At 36.5% G+C, this 22,958-nt stretch overlaps 2 protein-coding genes across 2 annotated transcripts; both read left to right on the top strand.

The window, feature by feature from the left end:
* The first annotated feature begins 1,030 nt into the window (after positions 1-1,030).
* On the top strand, positions 1,031-7,821 carry LOC121258418 (cell division control protein 48 homolog B). Its single transcript, XM_041159925.1, has 12 exons — positions 1,031-1,245; positions 1,343-1,387; positions 1,877-1,932; positions 2,121-2,270; positions 2,913-3,020; positions 3,909-4,008; positions 4,675-4,959; positions 5,033-5,202; positions 5,414-5,542; positions 6,621-6,708; positions 6,839-6,916; positions 7,230-7,821. Exons 1-12 carry the CDS (start codon positions 1,084-1,086, stop codon positions 7,692-7,694), a joined length of 1,836 nt encoding a protein of 611 aa, XP_041015859.1. The 5' UTR covers positions 1,031-1,083; the 3' UTR covers positions 7,695-7,821.
* A 7,230-nt stretch (positions 7,822-15,051) lies between these two features.
* Positions 15,052-22,928, top strand: LOC121257946 (pre-mRNA-splicing factor ATP-dependent RNA helicase DEAH10). The gene is made up of 13 exons (XM_041159234.1): positions 15,052-15,455; positions 15,681-15,727; positions 15,825-15,905; positions 15,995-16,211; positions 16,859-17,264; positions 17,664-17,867; positions 18,742-18,902; positions 19,447-19,632; positions 20,358-20,589; positions 21,184-21,383; positions 21,519-21,653; positions 21,853-22,061; positions 22,184-22,928. The coding sequence occupies exons 1-12, from the start codon at positions 15,367-15,369 to the stop codon at positions 22,034-22,036; spliced, it is 2,142 nt and encodes a 713-aa protein (XP_041015168.1). The 5' UTR covers positions 15,052-15,366; the 3' UTR covers positions 22,037-22,061; positions 22,184-22,928.
* Positions 22,929-22,958: the final 30 nt, after the last annotated feature.

The raw sequence follows: 22,958 nt of genomic DNA on the forward strand, positions 1-22,958 counted from the left end.
ACTAGCCCTCAACAGTCTCAACAAGTCTTGGTCTTCAAACCAATTCAATACATTTGGATTTGTCAACATATGATATATAAGATTTGGCTTTTGGTACTGATCATGCATTTATATTGCAATTCTTTTCTTTTGTCATTTATATTGCAATCTTATGAGTTCTTTTAAACATCAATCTTGTGAATTTTTTGTACTAATTGGATTTTGGAATAAAAATATAAAATAGATTTTTTTAAAGCAGTTTTTTTTTTAATTTTTTTTATAAACAACTTTTTTCTTATAAATTTACATTTTATTAAAATTCGAACCGAACTGAAACTGGTAAAATCAAAAGTACTAGTTTAGGAGAGTAACTGGTGCGTAATCGATTTTAAAAAATGTAAAAACGATACATACCGATTCGATTCTAAATTTTTTTCAAAATCAGACAAGACTGAACTGGACCGGACCGGACCGATTACACCCTTAGATACAACTATACGAGCTTGCTCGCCCTTGGGTTGGAGTAGTTTTGCTCGATCTTGCGTTCTAGCAATTTTTCTCATTCCGGATTGCGAGTAGTCTTTGCTTGCTCCCAACCTCCCCGATTCGAGCAATTTTTGCTCGCCTACGAGTATTTTGCGGTCGTCCAGGTCTGAGCACTCACCTTTTATGAAGTTTTAAAAATATTAGTTTCTATTTTTTTTTCAGATTTCAAATAATCGGAGAATCGGACACTTTCCCCTCCTAATTATAAGGAGAGGTTTGGATTCAAAATTCATCTCAATTCATCTCATCTCATCATTATAATTTTTTCAAATTTTTACACAAAATATAATAAATAATTCAATTTTTTCAAATCTCAAAACAATTTTATCAAATTTTCATATAAAATATAATAAATAATTCAACTTTATTATACTATTTACAACTCATCTTGAATCTAAATCTCTCCTAAAATTAAGGCAGTTAATAAGGCAATTATCTGCCGACCAAATTTCGATTGACCTACGAAATGACTATAATGACCCAACTCTGAACTGTGTATTCCTCTGAGCTCCCAATAAAACCTCAAAAGCCTCTCGTCTCTGAGCAGTTGGCGCTCAAATGGAAAGCCAAGGCACCAGCAGCAGCCACAACATCGACAGCCAGAACCGGTGGAGAGCTGAGCAAGCAATTGCCGGAAATGCAGAAGCTCTCCAAGCTCTCAGAGAGCTCATCACTTTCCCTCTCTATTACTCTCGCGAAGCTCAGAAACTCGGTCTTAAAGTAACAACAACGCACTCAAAATTTCATTCCGTATTCGATGGTTACCTTAGGAACTAGCTTTAGTTTCGTGCTAATTGGTTCTTGGGTTTGCTTCCAGTGGCCCCAAGGTTTGCTCCTGTACGGTCCACCGGGTACCGGAAAGGTATTTTGTTGCGACCTTGCATACTTTCTACTGTAAGTTGGTTTCCATTTAATTTGTCCAAAGGAAAAAAAAAAGTTGCTTGCGTTTTGCTTTACGGTGAAGTTTGAGGATTGTTTTCCTACTGCTTTGCTTTTGGATTCGGGGTAAAATGAATGTAGCGTGCTGTGTGTATGTTCGAATTGTGTTAGTTATATTTGGTTCTTGGAAAGAAAAGGAGAAACGAAAAACGAATTGAAGATTTGTACTAAGAATTTGTTGCTAAAAAAATGGAGGGTTACTCTACACAGCGAATGGTGATGACAGGGTTTGGTTTTAATGTTTTGAATTCAAATTTTCCTTTTTTCCCCACATGATACGTCTTTCTAGGTTGGTCATTCTACTTGAAGTTCTCTGAGTAGCTCATAGTTGTTGGTGAAATGATGGCTTCGTTTGGTCCACATATTAAAAAGTCATAATATTATCTAATTTTATATTTTTGTCATATCCAAGACAAGCTTGGTGCGGGCAGTTGTTCGGGAATGCAGTGCACATCTAACCATTATCAGGTACTGCATTATCACCTTGCTTGTCATTTGCTTTGACTTTTGCAGACTGCCGTTTATGATGATTCTGAAACAATTGATTTTTATATCGTTTCATTCTTTTTCAACTATTATAGGTTATACTTGTTGTCCTTATGCTTTATTCATCTGTTTCATCATTTTTGGATTTTTCTTGTGGGTATGTTCTGCAGTCCGCATTCTGTTCATAGAGCACATGCTGGAGAAAGTGAGAAGGTTCTGCGGGAGGCATTTTCAGAGGCATTGTCTCAAGCAGTGATGGGCAAGCCATCAGTTATATTTATCGATGAAATAGATGCACTTTGTCCTCGTCGTGATTCCAGGCAAGTTATGGAGAAGATGGATGTGACATTAAGGAGTACATGGATGTTCCATTACTGCATCCTTTAATCTTTGGACTTCATAAGTTGTGCTTTCTATAATACACTGGAAAAAGTAAATATTGTGTAGAAATTGAGAAATTTAGATGTGCTCTGAGAACATGGGGAGCGTTATTAGATTATTGTTGTTAAATTTGGGTTGGGACGCTTGATGTGAGATGGGTCTGACGGGGCACATAAGGAGAGTTGCCAGTCAAGGCCTTGTCAGGTTGAGTTCATCTGAGTTTCCTAGCCTTTGGACTTGGCATTGATTTTCTCATTACTATAATTTTGTTCAGCTCTAGCCAAACATGTCTTATGCTTGTAAGTTTCATCTCCATGGTGATATTTTTTATGAAATGTTGATTAAATTTATTGAGGCCGAAAGTTCAGGCTTTTATGATTTCTATATGATTTGCAATACTTCTCTTCTGACTGTTCTGTGTGGGCACATCTGCATTGAAATTTTCTGCACACTGCAGAAACAAATTTATAGGCTATGCTTGTCTATTATATATAAGGTAATGTGGAACATGTAATGTAGCTGAGTTGTAAACCTTTGATAATGATTTGCAACACATGCAATAAATTATACTTCAAATGCAGAAGGGAGCAAGATGTTCGGGTGGCCTCTCAACTCTTTACACTAATGGACTCCAATAAACCTTCCTCAACTTCTGTACCACAGGTTGTTGTAGTTGCATCCACTAACAGGTTATTGTCTCTCTCATATCTGTATAGTTTCTGCAGCTCTATTTTCCTATGAAACTTGACTATTGTATATCTATAAGAGTTCTTCTTCGAGCTTTGCTTCATCAACGTGTGATATATTTAGATGTCAACTTAAAGACCATATCTGATGTCATTTTGAAATACATGTACGCTGGTTTCCCTATCACATTTTTGTGTGGCTTTCCAGCTGCAGTTAAATTCAATTTTGTGCTTTTCTTCTGATCCATATTGATCCTGCTAATAACAATTATCAAAAGGCATGGAAAATTTTAAAACCCACCATGGGTAGCCCAAGTGGTAAGGGCAAACTTGTGTGCATGAGCCCCATGTCACAGGTTTGATTCCTCTTGGGATCAAACTGCAATTTAAGTGGGAGACCATGGCGGTGGGTTGCTGTGCTAGTCTCCCTGGGGGTTTGGGTGAGTCCTAAGGGCTCTGCCGTGGGGTAATTCCCCCGTCATAAAAAAAAAAAAAAAAAAAAAAAAGGAAAATTTGAAATGTACATTGTCCTGCATGCTTATTGAGGGACATAACTGTTATATTGTTGTGGTTTAAACTTTTGATGCTTTCCATTAAATTCCGTGTGAAGACCATACTAATTAATTACCTAGCTAATCTTCTGCCGATATTAGTGGCTATTCATTTGCTAATAGTGCGCTCAACTAACACTACTAGAGGTTTAGTATCATATAATTTCCAGCTTGTCCCGTATACTCGGGCTTTTTTCTATTTCATGCTCAATAAAATTTTGTTTATCGATAAAAAAATCATCTAATTTTCAGTTCCTTTATATATTTTATTTAATTTTTAATTTTGCACTGTTTGCCTAAAACTTTGGATTTGCTTTTAACTTTTATTATATGTACAAAGGGTGGATGCAATTGACCCTGCACTAAGAAGATCAGGGCGTTTTGATGCTGAAATTGAAGTTACTACACCTACTGAGGAGGAGCGCTTTCAAATTCTCAAGGTAATCATGAATCTGCTAAATTTATAAGCCATCCCTGGTTTGTTGTTTGGCAGAATCCCTGAACATCAGCTTCTAAAAGGGCTGGACTTTGGCCTCTGTAATTCTAATCTTGGCAATCTCAATCGTAAAATTTCAGATTTCTGTCAATTTTATCATTCTGTTCTATTTTCCTTCATATGCTGCTGTTAAATGTCATAATGCTGCACATGACCATGAAAACTACACTGTATTGGTAAGATAAAATGATAAACAAACAAAGAGGAGGGGGAGGGGGGGGGGGGGGGGGGGGAGGTGGGTAGGCTTATATGGATGATTTGCAGCATTGTTCGTCATGGCTCCTTCAATCTCTGTCTCTTTCTATCTCTATCTTATTTTCTTTTTTTCCCCAGAATTCTCTCCACTTTTATAGACCTGATAGTCATATAATGAAACATGTTGATGGAATTGTTTATTGAAAAAAAAAATAATGACAGAAATGGCCATGGTAATCATCAGTAACTTTAGGGTTGGGATTGCCATTGCAGGAACCAATTGATAGCAAATATGGACTTGGAAGGATGAAAATTTATTTTGCCTTTATTTTTGGCTAGTCTAATAGAATGTATGATAGGTAAGTACACTATTATCAGCTCAAGGCTGTAACATTATTTGTGTTAAATACTCCAGCTCTACACAAAGAAGGTTCCTTTGGATCCCAGTGTTGATTTACGGGCCATAGCTGCATCTTGCAATGGCTATGTTGGAGCTGATATTGAAGCTTTATGTCGTGAGGCTACCATGTTTGCAGTTAGAAGGTCTTCTGATGCAAATGGAAGTGTTGGTGTGCTCAGCTTAACAATGGGAGACTGGAAACATGCACAATCCATAGTTGGGCCAAGCATAACTAGAGGTGTTACTGTGGAAATCCCAAAGGTAACTTGGGAAGATATTGGGGGATTAAAAGATTTGAAGGTTTGTATCCTAGACTTCTTGTTTTGCATTTAAAGTCTCGTGGGATTTGTAAGGATTCCTTATCCATGGGCAGAAAAAGCTCCAGCAAGCTGTCGAGTGGCCTATCAAACATTCTGCTGCATTTTCGAGGCTGGGGATATCTCCTGTGCGTGGAATTCTTCTGCATGGGCCTCCTGGATGCTCAAAAACCACCCTTGCTAAAGCTGCAGCTCATGCTGCCCAAGCTTCTTTTTTTTCCTTGAGGTTCAGACTTTTCACGGTCACTACATAGGGTACATTGAGTAAACAGGAGCATTTGAGTGTAATTAGGAAATTTATGGTGCTTGCTTGGAATATCATCGAGACTGCTGGGGTGTAATTAGGAAATGCATGTTGTTAGTTGTTACAATCTGTGTTGACATTTGATCATTTACCAGATTATGATTTGATTTTGTTTGGCTTATGGTTGTTACAGTGGTGCAGAATTGTATTCGATGTATGTTGGAGAGGGAGAAGCTTTGTTGCGGAATACATTTCAGAGAGCTCGCCTTGCGGCACCAAGCATAATATTCTTCGATGAAGCTGACGTTGTTGCTGCTAAGCGGTTAGCATATATTCAATCAGGATTCATTTGTCTTGTCTGTACATGCTCAAAGAACTGACCTCAGGTTTTGACATTAATGTGAAGTTTGCATTTACCAAACAGTATTGGGGTGTGCTTTGCGGAGTCTAAACTCATGAAAAACACAAACCTGAGCATTTGTGATTGGTTATCAAGGATTCAAGAACCCTGATGATAGGATGAAATCACTCTGATTACTTGTGTCTCCTGAAAACCCCTATGATTCAAGGGCACCAAATATTAAATCATTTTCCTAATATGCATGAATGTGCTTGCCCAGTGAAATGGAACCCGAACAGTTTGGTGTTGGATAATGGCAGTAGGTGCACAAAATTCCAAAACCCAGGTTTCTGATGGGGATAAGGATTTTTGCTATGTTTCTGGCTAGTCTGGTCTCATGACTCACAGGCTTAAGTACGATGTTAGTTGATCTGTTTATGTGTTGGGTAATGATACACCTATAACTCTTTTCTAACTATTTTACAATTCAGTTTAAATCAACCAATGTAATTGTGACATTTCATTAAAAACTAATTCCACTTTTACTTAACTACTCTTCACTTTAAATAGAGTGGTAAAATAGTTGTAGACTAATTGTAAGTTGAGTCTTGCTACTCTGCCGTCTGAAGTGTACTGATGAAGTTGCCCCATTGACGTGGCCTCGTCATCGATTTAATTTTTAAAAAAAAAAAAATCAAAACACAGAACCACTGCCTGTCCAACCCAGTGGGGGCAACTTCATCGGTACACTTCAGGCGGCAGAGTAGCTTTTTCCTTGTAAGTTTATCATTTTCCTTATTTGTTAACCAATGGGCCTTATGGTGCGTCTTAACCTTTATGTGTCTAAGTTGTTTTCCTTTTTTCTTTTCCTTGGAGACAGTTGCCTGTTAATGCATAATTCTGTTGAGAACTTTCATTTACTGACTTAAATCTGCTTTTAGTGGTTTGCACAATGGCATTCAGGATATGTCCTGGCTTTTAATTGAGGGTGTTAGGACTGGACCCAAACACACAATTAATTAACTTTGGACTTTTTTCTTTATGTATTTTTTAATGGCAGAGGGGGGAGTTCAAGCAGCAACATCACAGTAGGAGAGAGGCTTCTATCTACTCTACTGACTGAAATGGATGGTTTAGAAGAAGCTAAAGTGAGCATTAAATCCAAATGGTTATTTATCTTCCAGTGACCTTAATATTTTATGTATGATAAAGTGGACACAGCTTTCACTTTCTTCTTGTGATTCCAGTATACGCTCATTTGTTTCTTTTGTTTTCAAGGGAATACTTGTTTTGGCTGCTACAAATCGTCCTCATGCAATTGATGCTGCACTTATGCGCCCTGGACGCTTTGATCTTGTAAGGAAGTTTTGTTCACCTTGGGCATATCTAACATTATACTTGTAAAGTCAGTCTCTCTCTGGGGTTGTGAGCTTCCTAGTAGCGAGTTGGTGAATCTGGTTTGCCTCCTTGTTTTCTTGCATGAGGTAGCACTAAATTACAAATAAAAAAGAAAAATCTTTTGAGGGAATTTTTTAGTGTGATATACTGTTGTCAGTTCTAGTCCTCCACAGTGGGGGGAAGAACAAAGTGCCCCATGTTGCTAAATAGCTACATTTCCAGGAGTTAGCCAAGTGTCCCAGGTTGACTTGTTACTTTGATGAAATTTCAGGTGCTCTATGTACCACCACCTGATCTGGAGGCTCGGTATGAGATACTTCGTGTACATACACGTAACATGAAAATAGGCCATGATGTTGACCTCAGAAGAATAGCAGAAGATGCTGAGCTTTTCACAGGGGCTGAACTGGAAGGCCTGTGTAGGGAAGCTGGAATTGTAGCTCTGAGGGAAAACATTGCCGCCACTGTTGTGTGTGATCGTCATTTCCAGACGGTGAAGGCTTCATTGAAACCGGCACTCACAAGGGCAGAAATTGATGCATATTCATCGTTTCTGAAGACCCCATCTGTGACACCCTCAAGTGTCGCACACGAAAGCAAGCAGAGAGAGGAATCGATGTGTCCATTGTTTTCAGTTAAAATTTGTGTTGTAAGCTTAATGTTTCTAGTTGCTGCTGCAGCTAAATATTTTCTCGAACGTACAGGTCAAACCCAACATAAACTAGCTGCTACATGAAGAGTTCACTGAAGCAGTGTGCTTTTTTTGGGGTCATAATTCACATCTTTCTCCCTTGTGCCCATACTTCAATGTCACTGCAGCCGATGTATGGCCATTCTTACTGATATTCAGATCAATATTCCTATGTGAGCCATCCCTCCCCTTCTCCGCGGCGAAGAGGATGGTCATACAAATTAATCAACGAACTAGAACAGTAAGGAGAAACTGAAGAAAGTTGGGGGCTGAGGATCATCAAATTTGTTCAAGAAATACGTTTCCTACTTTAATTTATAAACTTATTTAATCCGTTGATTCAAATTGATTTTAGTCTACTCGGGTTGTATTGAGTTTGATGGCATTTGTGATTTTGCCTAATTTGGTGTTTGAGTATTTCTAAAAAATGAGTGTTTTATATCGAGTTTGTGATTATGCAGAAAATAATACCATTATGACGACCTTATATATTAAGAATTTTTATCCAGAGGATATTCGATGGGGAAAAAAAAAACATTTGAATGATATTTCCATTGAAACTATTATGATTCAAATTAAGATTGAATCTATACAATGAAGTCATACTTTAGAATCATTTCATTTATACACATTTTATATACTTGAATGGCATTGTATTTGCTTTTTATAATTTTTATGGAAAAAATACACAAACACTGCTTCAATGGACTATCAAAAAATTACCACCTCTCTCAATAAAATGTCGACACAAATATCCTCGATACAAATAAAAAATTAAAAATTAAAAAAACAAATATATATAAACACAACAAATAGAGAGCAATTTTTTTAAAACTTTTATTAATTTAAATTCTTTGAATATTTAAATCTTTATTTTAGTAAGGAAAAAAGGGTCATATTATAATTGCTTGGTAGTTTGAGGATTTTTTTGACACAATTAAAAGTTGGGAGGATTTTTTTTTGACACAATTTTTTTGACAATTATAATTTAATGGGAGTTTTTGTCCCTTTTCTTTTATTAAAAATTAAAATAGGGGATTCAAACTTATCTTAATTCAATCAATCAGTCCATAACTAACTCTAAATTCTTTTTGAGCGTTGGCTCGTTCGGATAATGAAATCATTTTATTTCATTTGATCATTATAATTTTTTAAAATTATCATACAAAATATAATAAATAATTCAATTTTTTCAAATTTCATAATAATAATAATATTAAAAAATAATATCTTAATAATATTTTATTTGACTTTTAACTTTCGTAACTCATGTTAATTCACCATCCAAACCTCACTAGGGGTGTAAAAAAAACCCGAAAAACCAGTCCGGATCGGCCCGGTCTAGAACCATTTTTCGAAATTGAAAAATCTGCCGGAACCAATCCAGTTTCAGTTCTGGACATTTTGGCCCAGACTAGACTGGTTCTTAAACATGAAAATTTAATTAATCATATGTTTTAAACATAAAATATATATATTAAATTATTAATAACATTTTATCATAAGAAGTAAGAACCAAGAAAGAAATAAAATCACTCAATTATTATTATTAAATTTTGATGGCTTAATAAATTCTCAATATTTTTTTTATAAGCACACAAGACATTAGTAGGTTAGTAATACTAATATATATTAGTATATGATTTATATTAATTACAATTTACATTTTATGACCTAATACTAATAGTCTAATACTATATTACTATTAGTAATATACTTTAAGTCTATGTATAAATTAGTATATAAATCACTATACTAAATAATCACATATAAAATAATGATATAGTAATACTAATATTAAATAACTATACCAATACTATCACTATAGTCTATCAATAATATAGTTATAATAAATTAAACTCACTATAACAATTTATTCTAATCACTATAATTAATACTAATATTTATAATAATACTACAATCTAATACTATATTACTATTAGTAATATACTTTTAAGTCTATATATAAATTAGTATATAAATCACTATACTAAATAATTACATATAAAATAATGATGTAGTAATACTAATACTATCACTATAATAAATTACTAAGAGGTTTTCTAAGAGGTTTTTGTTACATTTTTAATTACCTCAAAACCCAATCCACCTCTCCATCACGGAAATATAAGAGCCACCCCCTCAAAAAGCAAATGAACTGTCGTCTCCCCTTTCGAACAACCCCTTTCAATAGGAGACTGGCCCCACAACCAGTATCTGACCCATCCTCCATTCAACCACAAAGTCATCCTACAGAAAATCAACAACTCAAAGTCCCAAAGGAGGAATATCCACACTCTGCCACAAAGAACGAAAGTTGCACTCGTTAGAGTTTGAACTCGATAGCACACCGCTGGACCAACTCCTCCAAAGCATCAAGAAAGATATAGCAAAGAAGAGAAATGGTGCTGGGAAAAAACACCTACGCAAATCACATCAATACTACAAAGGAGTAGTCCTCACCCATAAGCCAAGAACAACAATGGGTGGGAAGCAACCGAAGAAATGGCCGAGGCAAGCCAAAAAAAGGCCCCAATAGACTCATGAAGCTTCTATCCTGGAACTGCCGAGGTTTAGCTCGTCCCTCGGCAACAAGAACACTGAGAGCAATAATAAGAAACTATGATCCAAATGCTATCTTTTTGAGTGAAACAAAAACCACAGTTGAGAACACTAAAGAACTTGTAAGAAGCATAGGTTTTCACTTTTTTAGAATATGCCCCTTCGGTAGGTAAACGTGGAGGGCTTTTGTTTACTAGGAGACATGGTCTCCACTTTGATGTGATTAACATTTTCATTAATACTAATAATATTTTGATGTATTATGATGTCACTTCTTCTAGTTATTTGATGTCTCTTGTGTATGGACCTAGTTACTAGCAACAGAAGGAAATGTTTTGGAAAAATATGACAAGCATCTCTAATATCAATCAAGGGCCTTGGATTTGTATAGGTGACATGAATGAAATTTGTGCGCATCATGAGAAGAGAGGGGGGGGGGGGGGGGGCCCTCCCCATCCGCAATCCAAAATTATCTCACTGATTTTCATACAAAATGAAGGCCTCATTGACTTAGGGTTTCAGGGCTCCCCATACAATTGGTCCAACAAAAGGGAGGGAAAGCCAACATCTGAGAGAGACTAGATAGAGGGCTAGCAAATGATCAATGGAGAATCATTTTTCCTAATGCCAATATCACCCACCTCCCAACAACTTCCTCTGATCACCACCCCCTCCTACTCAATACCAATGGAACTCTTTCAAATCTCCAGAAACCTTTCAAATTTGAAGACTTTTGGTTCAGAGACCCAAGTTACTTAACAACAATAGCAGCTGCCTGGAACTACCCCATTAATGGATCCCCACTCTTTGTCCTCACCCAAAAGATTAAGGTGGTAAAAAACTTCATCAAGGACTGGAATCACAAGCACTTTGGTCATATAAGGCAACAAATCAAAGAACTCAACACATAAATAGAATTTATTCAAAGTTTGGACCCTACTAGAGAAAACAAAGCAAGAGAGGAAGCTCTATGCCTAGCTCTCCATGAGCAACTAAAAAGAGAAGAATCATTGTGGAAACAAAAGTCTCGGTAGCAATGGCTCTCCTCCAATGACCTAAACACAAAATATTTTCATGCAAGTACTGTCATCAGGCGCTGCAGGAACTCAATTGATTTGCTAAAAGATCAAGAAGGCAATTGGAGAACAGGCCATGCAGACATTGGAGAACTTTTTTTAGAGCACTTCAAGAATATTCATCAAGCAATCCACATTTTCCTAATAAGCTTGCAAATCTCCTTCCCTCTATTATTAACCCTATTGACAATCTTTCTCTCTACAGCATACCAAAAGAGACAAAGAGGCATTGTTTGCCTTGGGGGCTCACAAAGCCCCAAGACCAGATGGAATGACAACAAATTTCTTGAAAACCAATTGGCAGATTACAAGCAAAGACACCATAGCAACTGTGAAGTACTTCTTTCAACATGGTCATGTTCTCAAAAAAATGAATCACACCCATACTGCCCTCATCCCCAATAGACTCATTAGTTTGTGCAATGTTATTTACAAAATTATTTCAAAAATTCTTGCAAATAGATTTTAAAAGGTGCTTCACAAATTCATTTCCCCTTTGCAAGCTGCTTTTGTCTCGAGTAGAATTAACCAAGAAAACTCCATTATAGCTCATGAAATCTTCCATAAAATTCACAAAAAGCAAGGGAAAAAAAGAAGCATGGCCATCAAAGTGGATATGGAGAAAACTTTTGATAGAATGGAATGAGACTTTGTCCTTTACGTTCAAAAATGCCTTGGTTTCAGCCAAAAATGGATTCAGTTGATCAAAGAATGCATCACCACGCCTAAATACTCTATTCTTCTCAATGGCTCCCCTTATGGTTATTTCCCTCCCACTCGTGGACTCAGACAAGGAGATCCACTATCCCCATTCCTTTTCATCATGGGCACATAAGTCTTATCTCGTTTACTCATCAAAGCTAAAGCATCAAAACACCTTCATGGCATCAAAATAGCTCACTCTTGTCCCCCAATCACACACCTTCTCTTCGCAGAAGATCTCATCCTTTTTTCTAAAACAAATATGCAAGAAGCAAACATCATCAAATCAACTCTCCTTACCTACATGGCCTGATTTGGATAGAGCATAAAACAATAGTAAATCAATGGCCTTCATTCGCAAGAACACCCCCCCCCCCCAAAACCACTTTGGCTCTTCTCAAAAACTTACATCTGGATAAACTATCCGCAAAAACCAAACACCTTGGACTACCTCTCTTCCTCCCTAAAAAAAAAAATGAAGCCTTCAAAGCCATAAAAAAATGCATCATTTCCAAACTTGAAAGTTGGCAAGCAAAAATCATCTCTCAAGCAGCCAGAACCACACTCATCACCTCAGTGGCCTCAACCATTCCCTCATATAGTATGTATTCTTTCCTTCTCCCTAAAAACCTTTGCAACTCTCTTGATTCCATGCTCATGAAATTTTGGTGGGGTCACAAACATGACAATGCAAAGCACCTCTTCTTGAAAAGCTGGGACTCAATTTGTCAACCTAAGCCTTTAGGAGGTCTAGGAATCGAAAGACACATTCACTAAACCTTTCACTCCTCTCCAAACTTAGTTGGCAACTCTCTACCAGTTCCAACAAGCTTTGGGCCAAAACCATCATTGCAAAATATATGAAAAATTACCCTTTTCTGGTTTCAAAGGTTAAATCTTCAGATTCTTGGTTTTAGAAAGGCTTAAGCAAAACAAAACCTGCCATATAAAAGGTGCTTTCTTCTTGGTCAAAAATGGAAGATCCATTAAGGTCTTCTAGGATAATTGGATCCCCCACTCCTCCCCACCTACCCCCCCGCCACAATCAAGACACCTCAATGTTTGTTTCCAGTTTCATCCAACACCATCCAAAGCAATGGGATAGGCACAAAATTTTCTCATCCTTTGAACCAGATATTGCTAACTTAATTCTCAACATTCATCTCCCTGTAAATGACAACAATGATGAACTCATCTGGACATCATCCCCCTCAAGAAAGTTCTCCATTAAATTAGCATACAATCTCATTTCCAGCACTTCAATACCCCCTAAAAACCTAGATCTACTTGCAACTCAATGGAAAAAACTCTGGAAACTCAAACTACAAGCTCGTCTCAAACTCCTCTCTGGAAAATCAACTGGAACACCCTCCCCACAAAAACCAATATAGCCTCTCGCCTTCACCTTCCAACCACAGCTGATACCTCTTGCCCAATATGCCATTCCACCCCTGACACACTAGAGCACACCTTCCTTATTTGCCATTTATTCCGTGTTATTTGGCATCAATCCCCATGGCCCTTCGACATTGAAACTTTCTCAACTCAACCCATACAAAACTGGATCAACCTGATAATTTCCCCCATCCCACTCTAAACCTCGCCCCCAACCAAACCCATCCCTTCTAAATATTTGCCTCTATAGCCATGGATTAAACTTGGATGTACCACAACAAAGCCAACCTTGGACAAACAATCCTTTCAGCCTTAGAGATCTCAAACCTAGTCAACCACCTTTCTGTATAACACACAACAGCCTAACAACAAAAGCCAAAAAATTCCAATTGTGCAACTTGGTCAACCCCTCCTTTTGGCTTCATGAAGGTCAATTATGATGCAACAATTCGGAAAAAATTCACCATTATTGCAGGCATATGCAGCAACTCAAGAGGAGAAATCTTAAATCATGGGCAAAAAGAATCCAAACATCTACCCCTATCTATGGTGAAGCTCAAGCAACATTATTGGCAATCAAGGAAACTCTGGCGCTCAAAGCTCAATTTATTTTCCTAGAAGGCGACTCTCAACTTGTACACAAAGCCATCAGTGATAGCCACAAAGACATTGATTGGTCCATCCAAAACATCATTGAGGATTGTCGACATCACCTGAGTTAGTTCACGGACTGGAGATCCTTACATGTCCCTAGAAGTGCCAACCATAAGGTACATGAGCTTACGCAAAGGGTTGCTAACTCATTACGCGTTATCTAGGATCCTGTAACTCATGACTTCTCTATTGGTCTCATACTGGATTTGACTCCCATAGTTTTTCTTTATGTTCTGTAATAACTCTATAACTCTATATTCCCTTTTGTTTAATATACAGTTGGTTTGATGGGGAAAAAAAAGTTTGTGGTTACTAACTTACTATCCTCATTTCATTTTAATTAAGTCTCTTAATACTTAGTACTTTAGACTGTTAATGTGATGTTATTTATTAATTATTGAAACTAAGAATTGATTCAATTTATAATATTTTAAATAAAGTTCACTGAAAGAATATAGATCATTTGTTTGTTCATAGGCTATGGTCCCTCCCAGACTCTAATGTAACTAAAAGATTAATCAAAAGAATAATTGTTCCATTACGGTTCTCCTTTTAGTTATTTGTTTGTCTTTTCTCATTAAAGTTGCATATTACAGATTTTTTTTTTTTAAAGCATACTTCTTGTTTCGGTTTTTGTTTTATAGCAGAATTTTTATAACAAATTCTTTTTATAAAACAGACATTTTATGATAGAATTTTTTTTATATAGCAGATTTTTATAAATAGTAACAGATTTTTAATAAAACATATTTTTTTAAAGTAGTTTTTTTTTAATAAAAGTCTTTTTATAACAAATTTGAATTTTATTAAAATTGAAAAATTAGATTGAACCAGACCGGAAATTGATAAAATCGAAAGTACTGATTTAAAAAAATAATCGGTGCATAATCAATTTTAAAAAATATAAAATCGATGCATACCGATCCGACCTTAAATTTTATTCAAAATTGAACTCAGCCGGTTCTAACCCTAAACCTCACTTCTAGACTCGACAAAATACAAGTATACAACCCGAACCCAAATCATTGCCCCGATCGAATTCAATTGGTATAACCCGAAAAGCCAGGTGAAATTTAAAATTTGGGAACAAAAAGAAAATCTCCGACTCCGAAAACTAATCCGGTGAGATCTCCGGCTAGGTTTAGACTTCTTATCCCTTAACACAGACACGGACCGCGGTTTTAAGAGCAGAGCAGAGGAAAGCACCGCACGAAGCTTGCCGACCTTGAACATTGCGATTTGGTCTATTTGAGGCTTTTTAACCTACAGAGAAGCTCTCCCGCTCTCTCTCTCTCTCTCTATCTCTGCGAGCTTGATACTTGATAAGGATGCCTTCAATGGCTCAAGGAGGACGACTCCGAGACCCTACCGAAAACCCTAACAAACTTCACGACCGCAAGCTCGACGCCTTCTCTGGGTAAGGAGAAAACTTCAAAATCTTTGTATATGTATTTGTATTTGTAAACATTGCATGATTTTTGTTTGATCGTTGTGGAAATTAAGTCCAGTTTTTGTATTGTTGTTACGCTTAGCCGGACGGATAACTCTTTAGAGACAGTAAAAAAATATACGAATTTTTAGTTCTATTTTACTGTATGGACTTAGAATGAAGAAACATTATTTGATTTTGATCATATTGCAGGAAGCAAAATATTGCGCAACATAGAAAGTCTCTTCCGATCGCTTCCGGTATTTGCTAAGACTGGTTCTGGTGTTGTTTTTTTCTGTTTTGTTTTTTTTTTCCTTTTCCTTGAAATTTGCTTATCAATGGTTTTACTTTTCTTAGTCGAGAAACGACTTGTGGATGAGGTCCGTTACAATGATACTTTGATTATTGTTGGTGAAACTGGAAGTGGAAAAACTACCCGTATGTTTTGTCATACCCCTTCTCCTATGTCTGAAGTTTTATGGCGATCAGTTTTCCTCTTTAATTTTACACTGTGATATACTTTGTAGAGTTGCCACAATTTCTATTTAATGCGGGATTTTGTCGGGATGGGAAAACTATTGGGATTACTCAGCCTAGACGTGTTGCGGCTGTTACTGTTGCAAGACGGGTTGCTGAGGAATGTGGCGTGGAGTTGGGCCAAAGGGTTGGGTATTCCATTAGATTTGAGGATGCGACTTCCATCTCAACGAGGATCAAATACATGACAGATGGATTGCTACTGAGGTAGAAACTAGAAAGTATGATTTGCTATATTTTTTATGGGTCATTGTGACATTACATATTTGATTGATAAGTTTTTATTTATTTTTTGACTGTATATTTTGTGATCGTTTTGACTAAACATATTGCTTGTTTGCTGGTTCATCCATTTGGAAAGTCAAGAGTGGATATTGATTGCCTATTAATTTTGGACCTTGATTTTTGTAGAGATTTTGAGTGTTGTATGTTACGTTTGATGAAGGCAATAGTGGATAAAAGATATATGCTAGAAGAAGTTTTCAAATTTTCTCAGATTATACTATTTTGTCCCCAGCATAAAAATATGTATAGTTCATGAGATTTTCTAAAAAATAGATCAATTTGAGATTGGTGAAAGGAGGCTTATTAAGAACCAGCACTGGAGGACAGAGAATTCTGTAAGTGATTTTGGTAAATAAGGATTTGTATATGTCCCCGTATACTCGGGCCTTTGTCTATTTCATTCTTAATAAAATTTTGTTTATTGAACAAAAAAAAAAAAATTGATGTGAAGATGGCTGAGGATGGTGAAAATATTAAATGCATCTCTTACTTGTAATAGGGTTTATCTACAAGACCTCTGATGAGCTTTTCTCATGTGTGAATGGATTTTATTTTTGATTCTTTTACAGGGAAGCATTGTTAGATCCATATCTCTCTAGATATTCAGTCATCATTGTTGATGAAGCCCACGAGAGGACTGTCCACACTGATGTTTTGCTGGGATTGCTTAAAAATATACAACGAGCAAGGTCAAAATCTTTCAATGACCGTGTTAATATTGAAAAAAATAAGGAAAACAATGGCACTCTGTCGGATAAGGACAATGGTGTTTTTCTCAAGCAATGCCAAAGCAGAAAATTTCCTCCATTGAAGATAATTATCATGTCTGCGAGTTTAGATGCACGTGGTTTCTCTGAGTACTTCGGCGGTGCACGAGCTGTTCATGTCCAAGGGCGACAATTTCCTGTGGATACATTTTACACCCATCATGCTGAGCCGGATTATTTAGACGCAGCCTTAATTACCATATTCCAGGTTGTTATATAGATATCTTCTTTTGTGTTCCGATAGCCCAACTTCTGCATGCGAGTTGCTCTAATGTTTTTGATGAGGTTCTTTGGCGATTTCAATTATAGTAGATCTTGACGATGAGTGTTTTTGCAATATCAAAGTATCAGAATTCGGTTCTAAGTATGCTTATATATCGTATGGTTTCACTTTCTGTGCTTGTACTTTGATGTGAAAGTATCGTGTAGAGTTAAGTTCAACCTACAAGATTGGGGTTAATAGGATCGTTGGAAACTTGTATTTTTCCTATTTTGTCATGAAGTTCAACTCTGAAATTATTGAAGTACATCAGTTTGTTCTTTGACCTCCTAAGATAATTTAAGAGTTCATCTATGGCTTCTTATGTGTGTATTTTCATCTTATTAGATTCATCTGGAGGAAGGCCCTGGTGATATACTTGTATTTTTGACTGGGCAAGAGGAGATTGAATCAGTTGAACGACTTGTAAAAGAGCGACTTCAACAGTTACCCGAAGGCAGTCGAAAGCTGTTAACTGTTCCCATATTTTCAGCTCTTCCCTCAGAAAAGCAAATGCGAGCATTTAGACAAGCTCCAGCCGGTTTCCGTAAGGTATTTAGCGTTACATGTCAGCTTTGATTTAGAGTATCTTATGACCATTCTTTTTGATGGTGCACATTCATGCTGTAACATTTTTTTTTATAAGTAAACAATTATATTGATATGAATAGGCATAGCCCAAGTACACAAGATGGTATACAAAAGGTCACACCTAGTTAGAGAGAAGTAATAGAAACAAGAAAATCATGGAAATCAAGGCCACGACAATCTACAGCTGTGACCCAAAGAAAAAGAGTGCTAACAAAATGATTCCCTTTAGGTATTAGTCGTAGTAGTGTTGGCATAGGACAAGACGATTCCTAGCCTTATAAGTAGTTACAATCACTATCACTATCACTACCATCAGCGATGCTATAACCACCATCTATACTAACACCGCTGTGATGGTTGTGGGTGCTATATTTATTTTGAAATTAAAAGAGCCTAATTACTTGGTTTAATAAAATTTCATTCTACTTATAAAAAAAAATCTTATGGAAATAAAAGAGGTTATTATATATGTTCAAGAGTACAAGGTTAGACAGCCCGATTCATCTCTCCTATATATAATATATTTCAATATGCTATTACTTCTTTGTCATTGTTTCAAGTACAAAAATCCAAACTATACTTGAAATATAGGTTAAAAAATGTTGAGATGAGCTTGCAGCTGTACTTCAATTTTTTCTTTAAAAAAAAACTCCTATCTTTATGAATAAAACTCTCAAGTTAACTTTTCAATCATTTATCTGACTGCATTTTATGCTGATGATAAGAATGTAATGATGGTGGTTTATATAGTGTAAAATGTTAACTACCAGGAAAAATTTAGGCATTCTTTCATCTGACTAACCATTAATCATTTTCCTTTCGCTGTTTATTTTAGGTAATATTAGCAACAAATATTGCTGAGACATCAGTGACAATACCTGGAATCAAGTATGTTATAGATCCTGGACTTGTAAAAGCACGGTCGTATGATCCGGTCAAAGGAATGGAATCTTTGATCATTATTCCAATATCAAAATCACAGGCTCTTCAAAGGAGGTAAGCATAGTTGATCATGCTTGACAGTTATGGTTGAATAATTACATACGAATTTGAGGAAGTTGAGTTTGTGTGATAATCCTGAAGAATGATTAAGAGCTTTAACTTTGAGCTTTCTTTTCTCTCGAGTGCTAAGTTACTAAAGTTAACATAATCATTCACTCATGATTAAATGTCAAATTTCAACTTAAATAAGAAAGTATTGTTTGTTGGTTAATAATACCTGTCACCATCAATAATGCCTTTTTAATATCTGTTAGCTTATAACACCTAAAAGCAACAAATCATACATTTTCAGTTAGTATAAGGCTTTTATGCCAAACAATTTGTGACATTGCTTGTCACTTGCACTATTAGTTTTAATTTGTACACACAATGGATATCCTTTCTTTATTATTTTCTCCGCCTGGTTTCCATATGCGTTTCCTTGTATTGTTCCTTCCATTCTTTATGTTAGGATCCATGGTTAGTTTGGTATACCCGTCTTCTCTGAAGGATGTTTACAAACTAATAATCTACGATGACTGCTGAATTCCTACTCCAGTGGACGAGCAGGTCGTGAAGGATCTGGAAAGTGCTTTCGTCTCTACCCGGAGAGTGAATTTGATAAACTTGAGGATTCAACAAAGCCTGAGATAAAACGATGCAACCTCTCTAATGTCATTTTGCAGCTCAAGGCTTTGGGTGTCGATGATATTCTTGGGTTTGACTTCATGGAGAAACCGTCAAGGTCAATATTTGTAGATGGTTCATCATTTTGCTATACTTTTTGTGTGTGGGGGTTTTCTGCATGTTTGTGTATTATGATGACCTGAACGGCTATACTTGGCCATATGGATCTTCTCATTCAACTCCATTAAACACAAAACCCAAGGCCAACCTTTTAAATTTCCTAGGATAACATACGTTAAATTACTTATCAAAAAAAGAAAACATATGTAAAATTTTAGCAAGTATAAAATATAGTGAAAAATATAAATTCTTTGTTGGTTTCGGAAGTGTAAACTTGCCTGTTTATGTATTATAATTAGTGTTACCTAAATATGTGTTACCTCTTCTATACCCCCGTGTACTTGGGCTATGCCTATTCATATTAATACAATTGTTTACTTGTCAAAAATAAAAAATAAAATTGGTTCAAGTCCTGCAGGAGTGGATTAACTGTACCTTGTGATTATGAGCATCATCATCATCATTAATCATTAAGTGATTGTCTTTGATAGTTGGCTTCATATTGTCTGGAAAGCAGGGTTGTAGATTCAGATAAATGCTATGGGTAGTCTTCTGTTTCTTAATATCCTCTCTTGCGGAAACTGCATTGTTTTCTGCAAGGCTTGAGCTGTTTTAATGATATCACTTGATATCCTGTTCTATTTGCATTATACAAATAAACAAAGGCTTGTTATCTTTCAATTATGTCCCTTGGTACATTAACATTTTTGAACTTTCAAACAGGGCATCTATTGTCAAGTCGTTGGAGCAATTATTCTTGCTAGGTGCTTTAACAGATGAATGTAAACTGTCAGATCCAGTAGGCCGTCAAATGGCTCAGCTCCCCTTAGACCCTGTTTATTCCAGAGCTCTTATTTTGGCTAGTCAGTTCAACTGCTTGGAAGAAATGTTGATAACTGTTGCGATGCTCTCAGTGGAATCTATTTTTTATGGCCCTCGTGAGAAGTTAGAAGAGGTAAGTGCATATGAATTGCAGCTTCTAATGATTCATGGCAATATTTGTATTGGTTTTGTTGCTAGGCAATGATATGAATTTAATCCATATTTAAATGGTTTAGTTTGGTTAGGCATTAAATTTGATGAGTATTAGCAAGAGGGTGTTGAAGGGTGCAGTAACATTGTGTAGATCTGTTTGCTAGAATTTTGTTTTTTTGGGCCAAAGCTGTAGATTTCAATGGCCTCGATTTTCATGATTTTCTTGTTTCCATTTCTTCTTCCTAAATAGGTGTTATCTCTTGTATACCCCCTTGTGTACTTGGGCTATGCCTATTTGTATTACTATTAATATAATCGTTTATTTATAATAAAAAAATCGTGTAGATCTGTTGTGTGGGAGTTTAATAGTTCAATGAGTAATGGAACAGCAGTATGCGCAATAATTGTGAACTGAAATAGTTTGCAGAGTAAATAAGTTGTGGAATTTGTTATCTTGTTCTGTTATCGCCCATTTTGGTGTATATTATCTCAATACAGAGAGGACCATTGTAGAAAAATTGTTATGCATTTGGACTCGTAGTTATTCTGCCATGTTTGTCCCCCATGTGGCCAGGCAAGAACTGCAATGAGACGCTTTTCAAGTCCAGAGGGAGACCACCTCAGTTTGGTTAATGTGTACCATGCCTCTGATGAGTTCTTGGATAAGAGAATGGTGGGGCTCAGCAAAGAGAAAAAGGACAAAATTCTGAGCAAGTGGTGCAAGGAAAATTTCATCAATAGTCGTTCCCTGAGACATGCTCGTGACATTCACAGGTTGGTTGTCTGTCATCCTTGTTGGGTTTATGTGTGTATCTTTTAGGTCTCATTTTCCATAAAAGATTGTTAATAGTTGATTCATTGAAGTTTCCACCAGATCTCCACCCCTAATTTATTAGGTGCTTATTGCAGTCAAATTCGAGGTCATGTTGAACAAATGGGTCTTCGTGTTGCTTCTTGTGGAGATGACATGCTTCAGTTCCGCAAATGTCTCGCTGCTTCATTTTTCCTCAATGCAGCTTTGAGGCAGCCAGAGGGAACATATAGGTATTGAATGTAACGTTTAAGTGAAATTCCTCTGGTAGATCTCAAATTACTCTTTGACAAGGTGAACCCTTTATGGAATTCATCTGGTAGATCTTAAGGGGTTCCACTTGTCTTTGTACCCTTCAAAAAGGTTATTTTGGTTAATTTATATGATGCTCCATTGTTAATTGGAATATTAACACTTGTAATTAAATGACAGGGCTTTAGCAAGTGGTCAGGTGGTGCAGATCCACCCTTCTTCTGTATTATTCCGGGCAAAACCAGAGTGTATAGTTTTCAACGAACTAGTCCAAACTAATCATAAGTACATCCGCAACATTAGTAGAATCGATTACTTGTGGCTATCTGAACTGGCTCCTCATTATTATTGCACACAAAATTAAATCTTGGTTTTGATATTATTAGCCGGTAAGTCCATTTGATCATTTTTGTACTATCTTTTTGGGTCTGTTATTTTTATATCTCATCCATTGGAATGCTTAATTTATCATGATGTTCTATCTGCTTCGGTCCTGGCATAAATGAATCAGGTTGAAGCAAAACTCAAAGGTACTTTTACAAACACGTACTGACATGGGATGTTGCCTACCATATTGGCTTTCAATATCAGAAGACAAACTTAGTTCAACACCAATCAAGTCATTACCTTTTAGATGCAGCAACTTAAAAGTTTTGGAGTTATTCTATGAGCTACCTTGCTTAAAGCACTCTTTCAGAAAACAATTCTTGATGCCAATCGTTGTCTTCTAAATCATGCTGGGTGCTGCAGTTTGATGTTTCGGTTCCTCTACTGCAACGTGAGAAAGGAGAATGGAGAATTGGAATTCTGTAGCAGATATTTAACTGTTCTTTTAAAAAAAGCTTGTCTGGGCGGGGTTTCTGGTGCATATTTCCTAGGTCTATTTACATTGAGGAGTTTCTTTCGAAGGTGGCTCCCAGTTATCTATGGAAATTTCCATCAACTTGACTGAAGGCAATGTTTCACTCCTCCTGCCTTCTGTATCATAATATATAAAGACCAGGAGTGCTGTTGCTCTAAGGCATCTCAGCAGACCAAACAATTTGCTGCTTCCTCGAGTCCCCCCTGCTTGCTTAGAGATACGCGCATACTTCAGTTCGTTACAGAAGTTATTATTGATCTTGATGATCAGGTTGTGGCAGCCTTGAGCATTGATGAGTAACCATAGTCTCCAGTCACAAGTGACTTTGATATTAGATACCTCATAATTCTGATTTAAAGGAATAGGGAAATTGTTGTCTGAGTGCTGTGATGTATCTTGTGCCTCTCTCTCTCTCTCTCTCTCT

Source organism: Juglans microcarpa x Juglans regia, chromosome 3S (genome assembly GCF_004785595.1).
Source record: "Juglans microcarpa x Juglans regia isolate MS1-56 chromosome 3S, Jm3101_v1.0, whole genome shotgun sequence".
In the NCBI taxonomy this organism is placed as follows: domain Eukaryota; kingdom Viridiplantae; phylum Streptophyta; class Magnoliopsida; order Fagales; family Juglandaceae; genus Juglans; species Juglans microcarpa x Juglans regia.

Excerpts from the sequence above, each read along its gene's own strand:
- LOC121257946 (XM_041159234.1), top strand. The coding sequence starts at position 15,367 with ATGCCTTCAATGGCTCAAGGAGGACGACTCCGAGACCCTACCGAAAAC. Across the intron at positions 17,265-17,663 it reads CCTTAATTACCATATTCCAG|ATTCATCTGGAGGAAGGCCC; the intron begins GTTGTTATATAG and ends TCATCTTATTAG. Across the intron at positions 17,868-18,741 it reads CTCCAGCCGGTTTCCGTAAG|GTAATATTAGCAACAAATAT; the intron begins GTATTTAGCGTT and ends TGTTTATTTTAG.
- LOC121258418 (XM_041159925.1), top strand. The coding sequence starts at position 1,084 with ATGGAAAGCCAAGGCACCAGCAGCAGCCACAACATCGACAGCCAGAAC. Across the intron at positions 1,388-1,876 it reads GTCCACCGGGTACCGGAAAG|ACAAGCTTGGTGCGGGCAGT; the intron begins GTATTTTGTTGC and ends GTCATATCCAAG. Across the intron at positions 6,709-6,838 it reads ATGGTTTAGAAGAAGCTAAA|GGAATACTTGTTTTGGCTGC; the intron begins GTGAGCATTAAA and ends TTTGTTTTCAAG.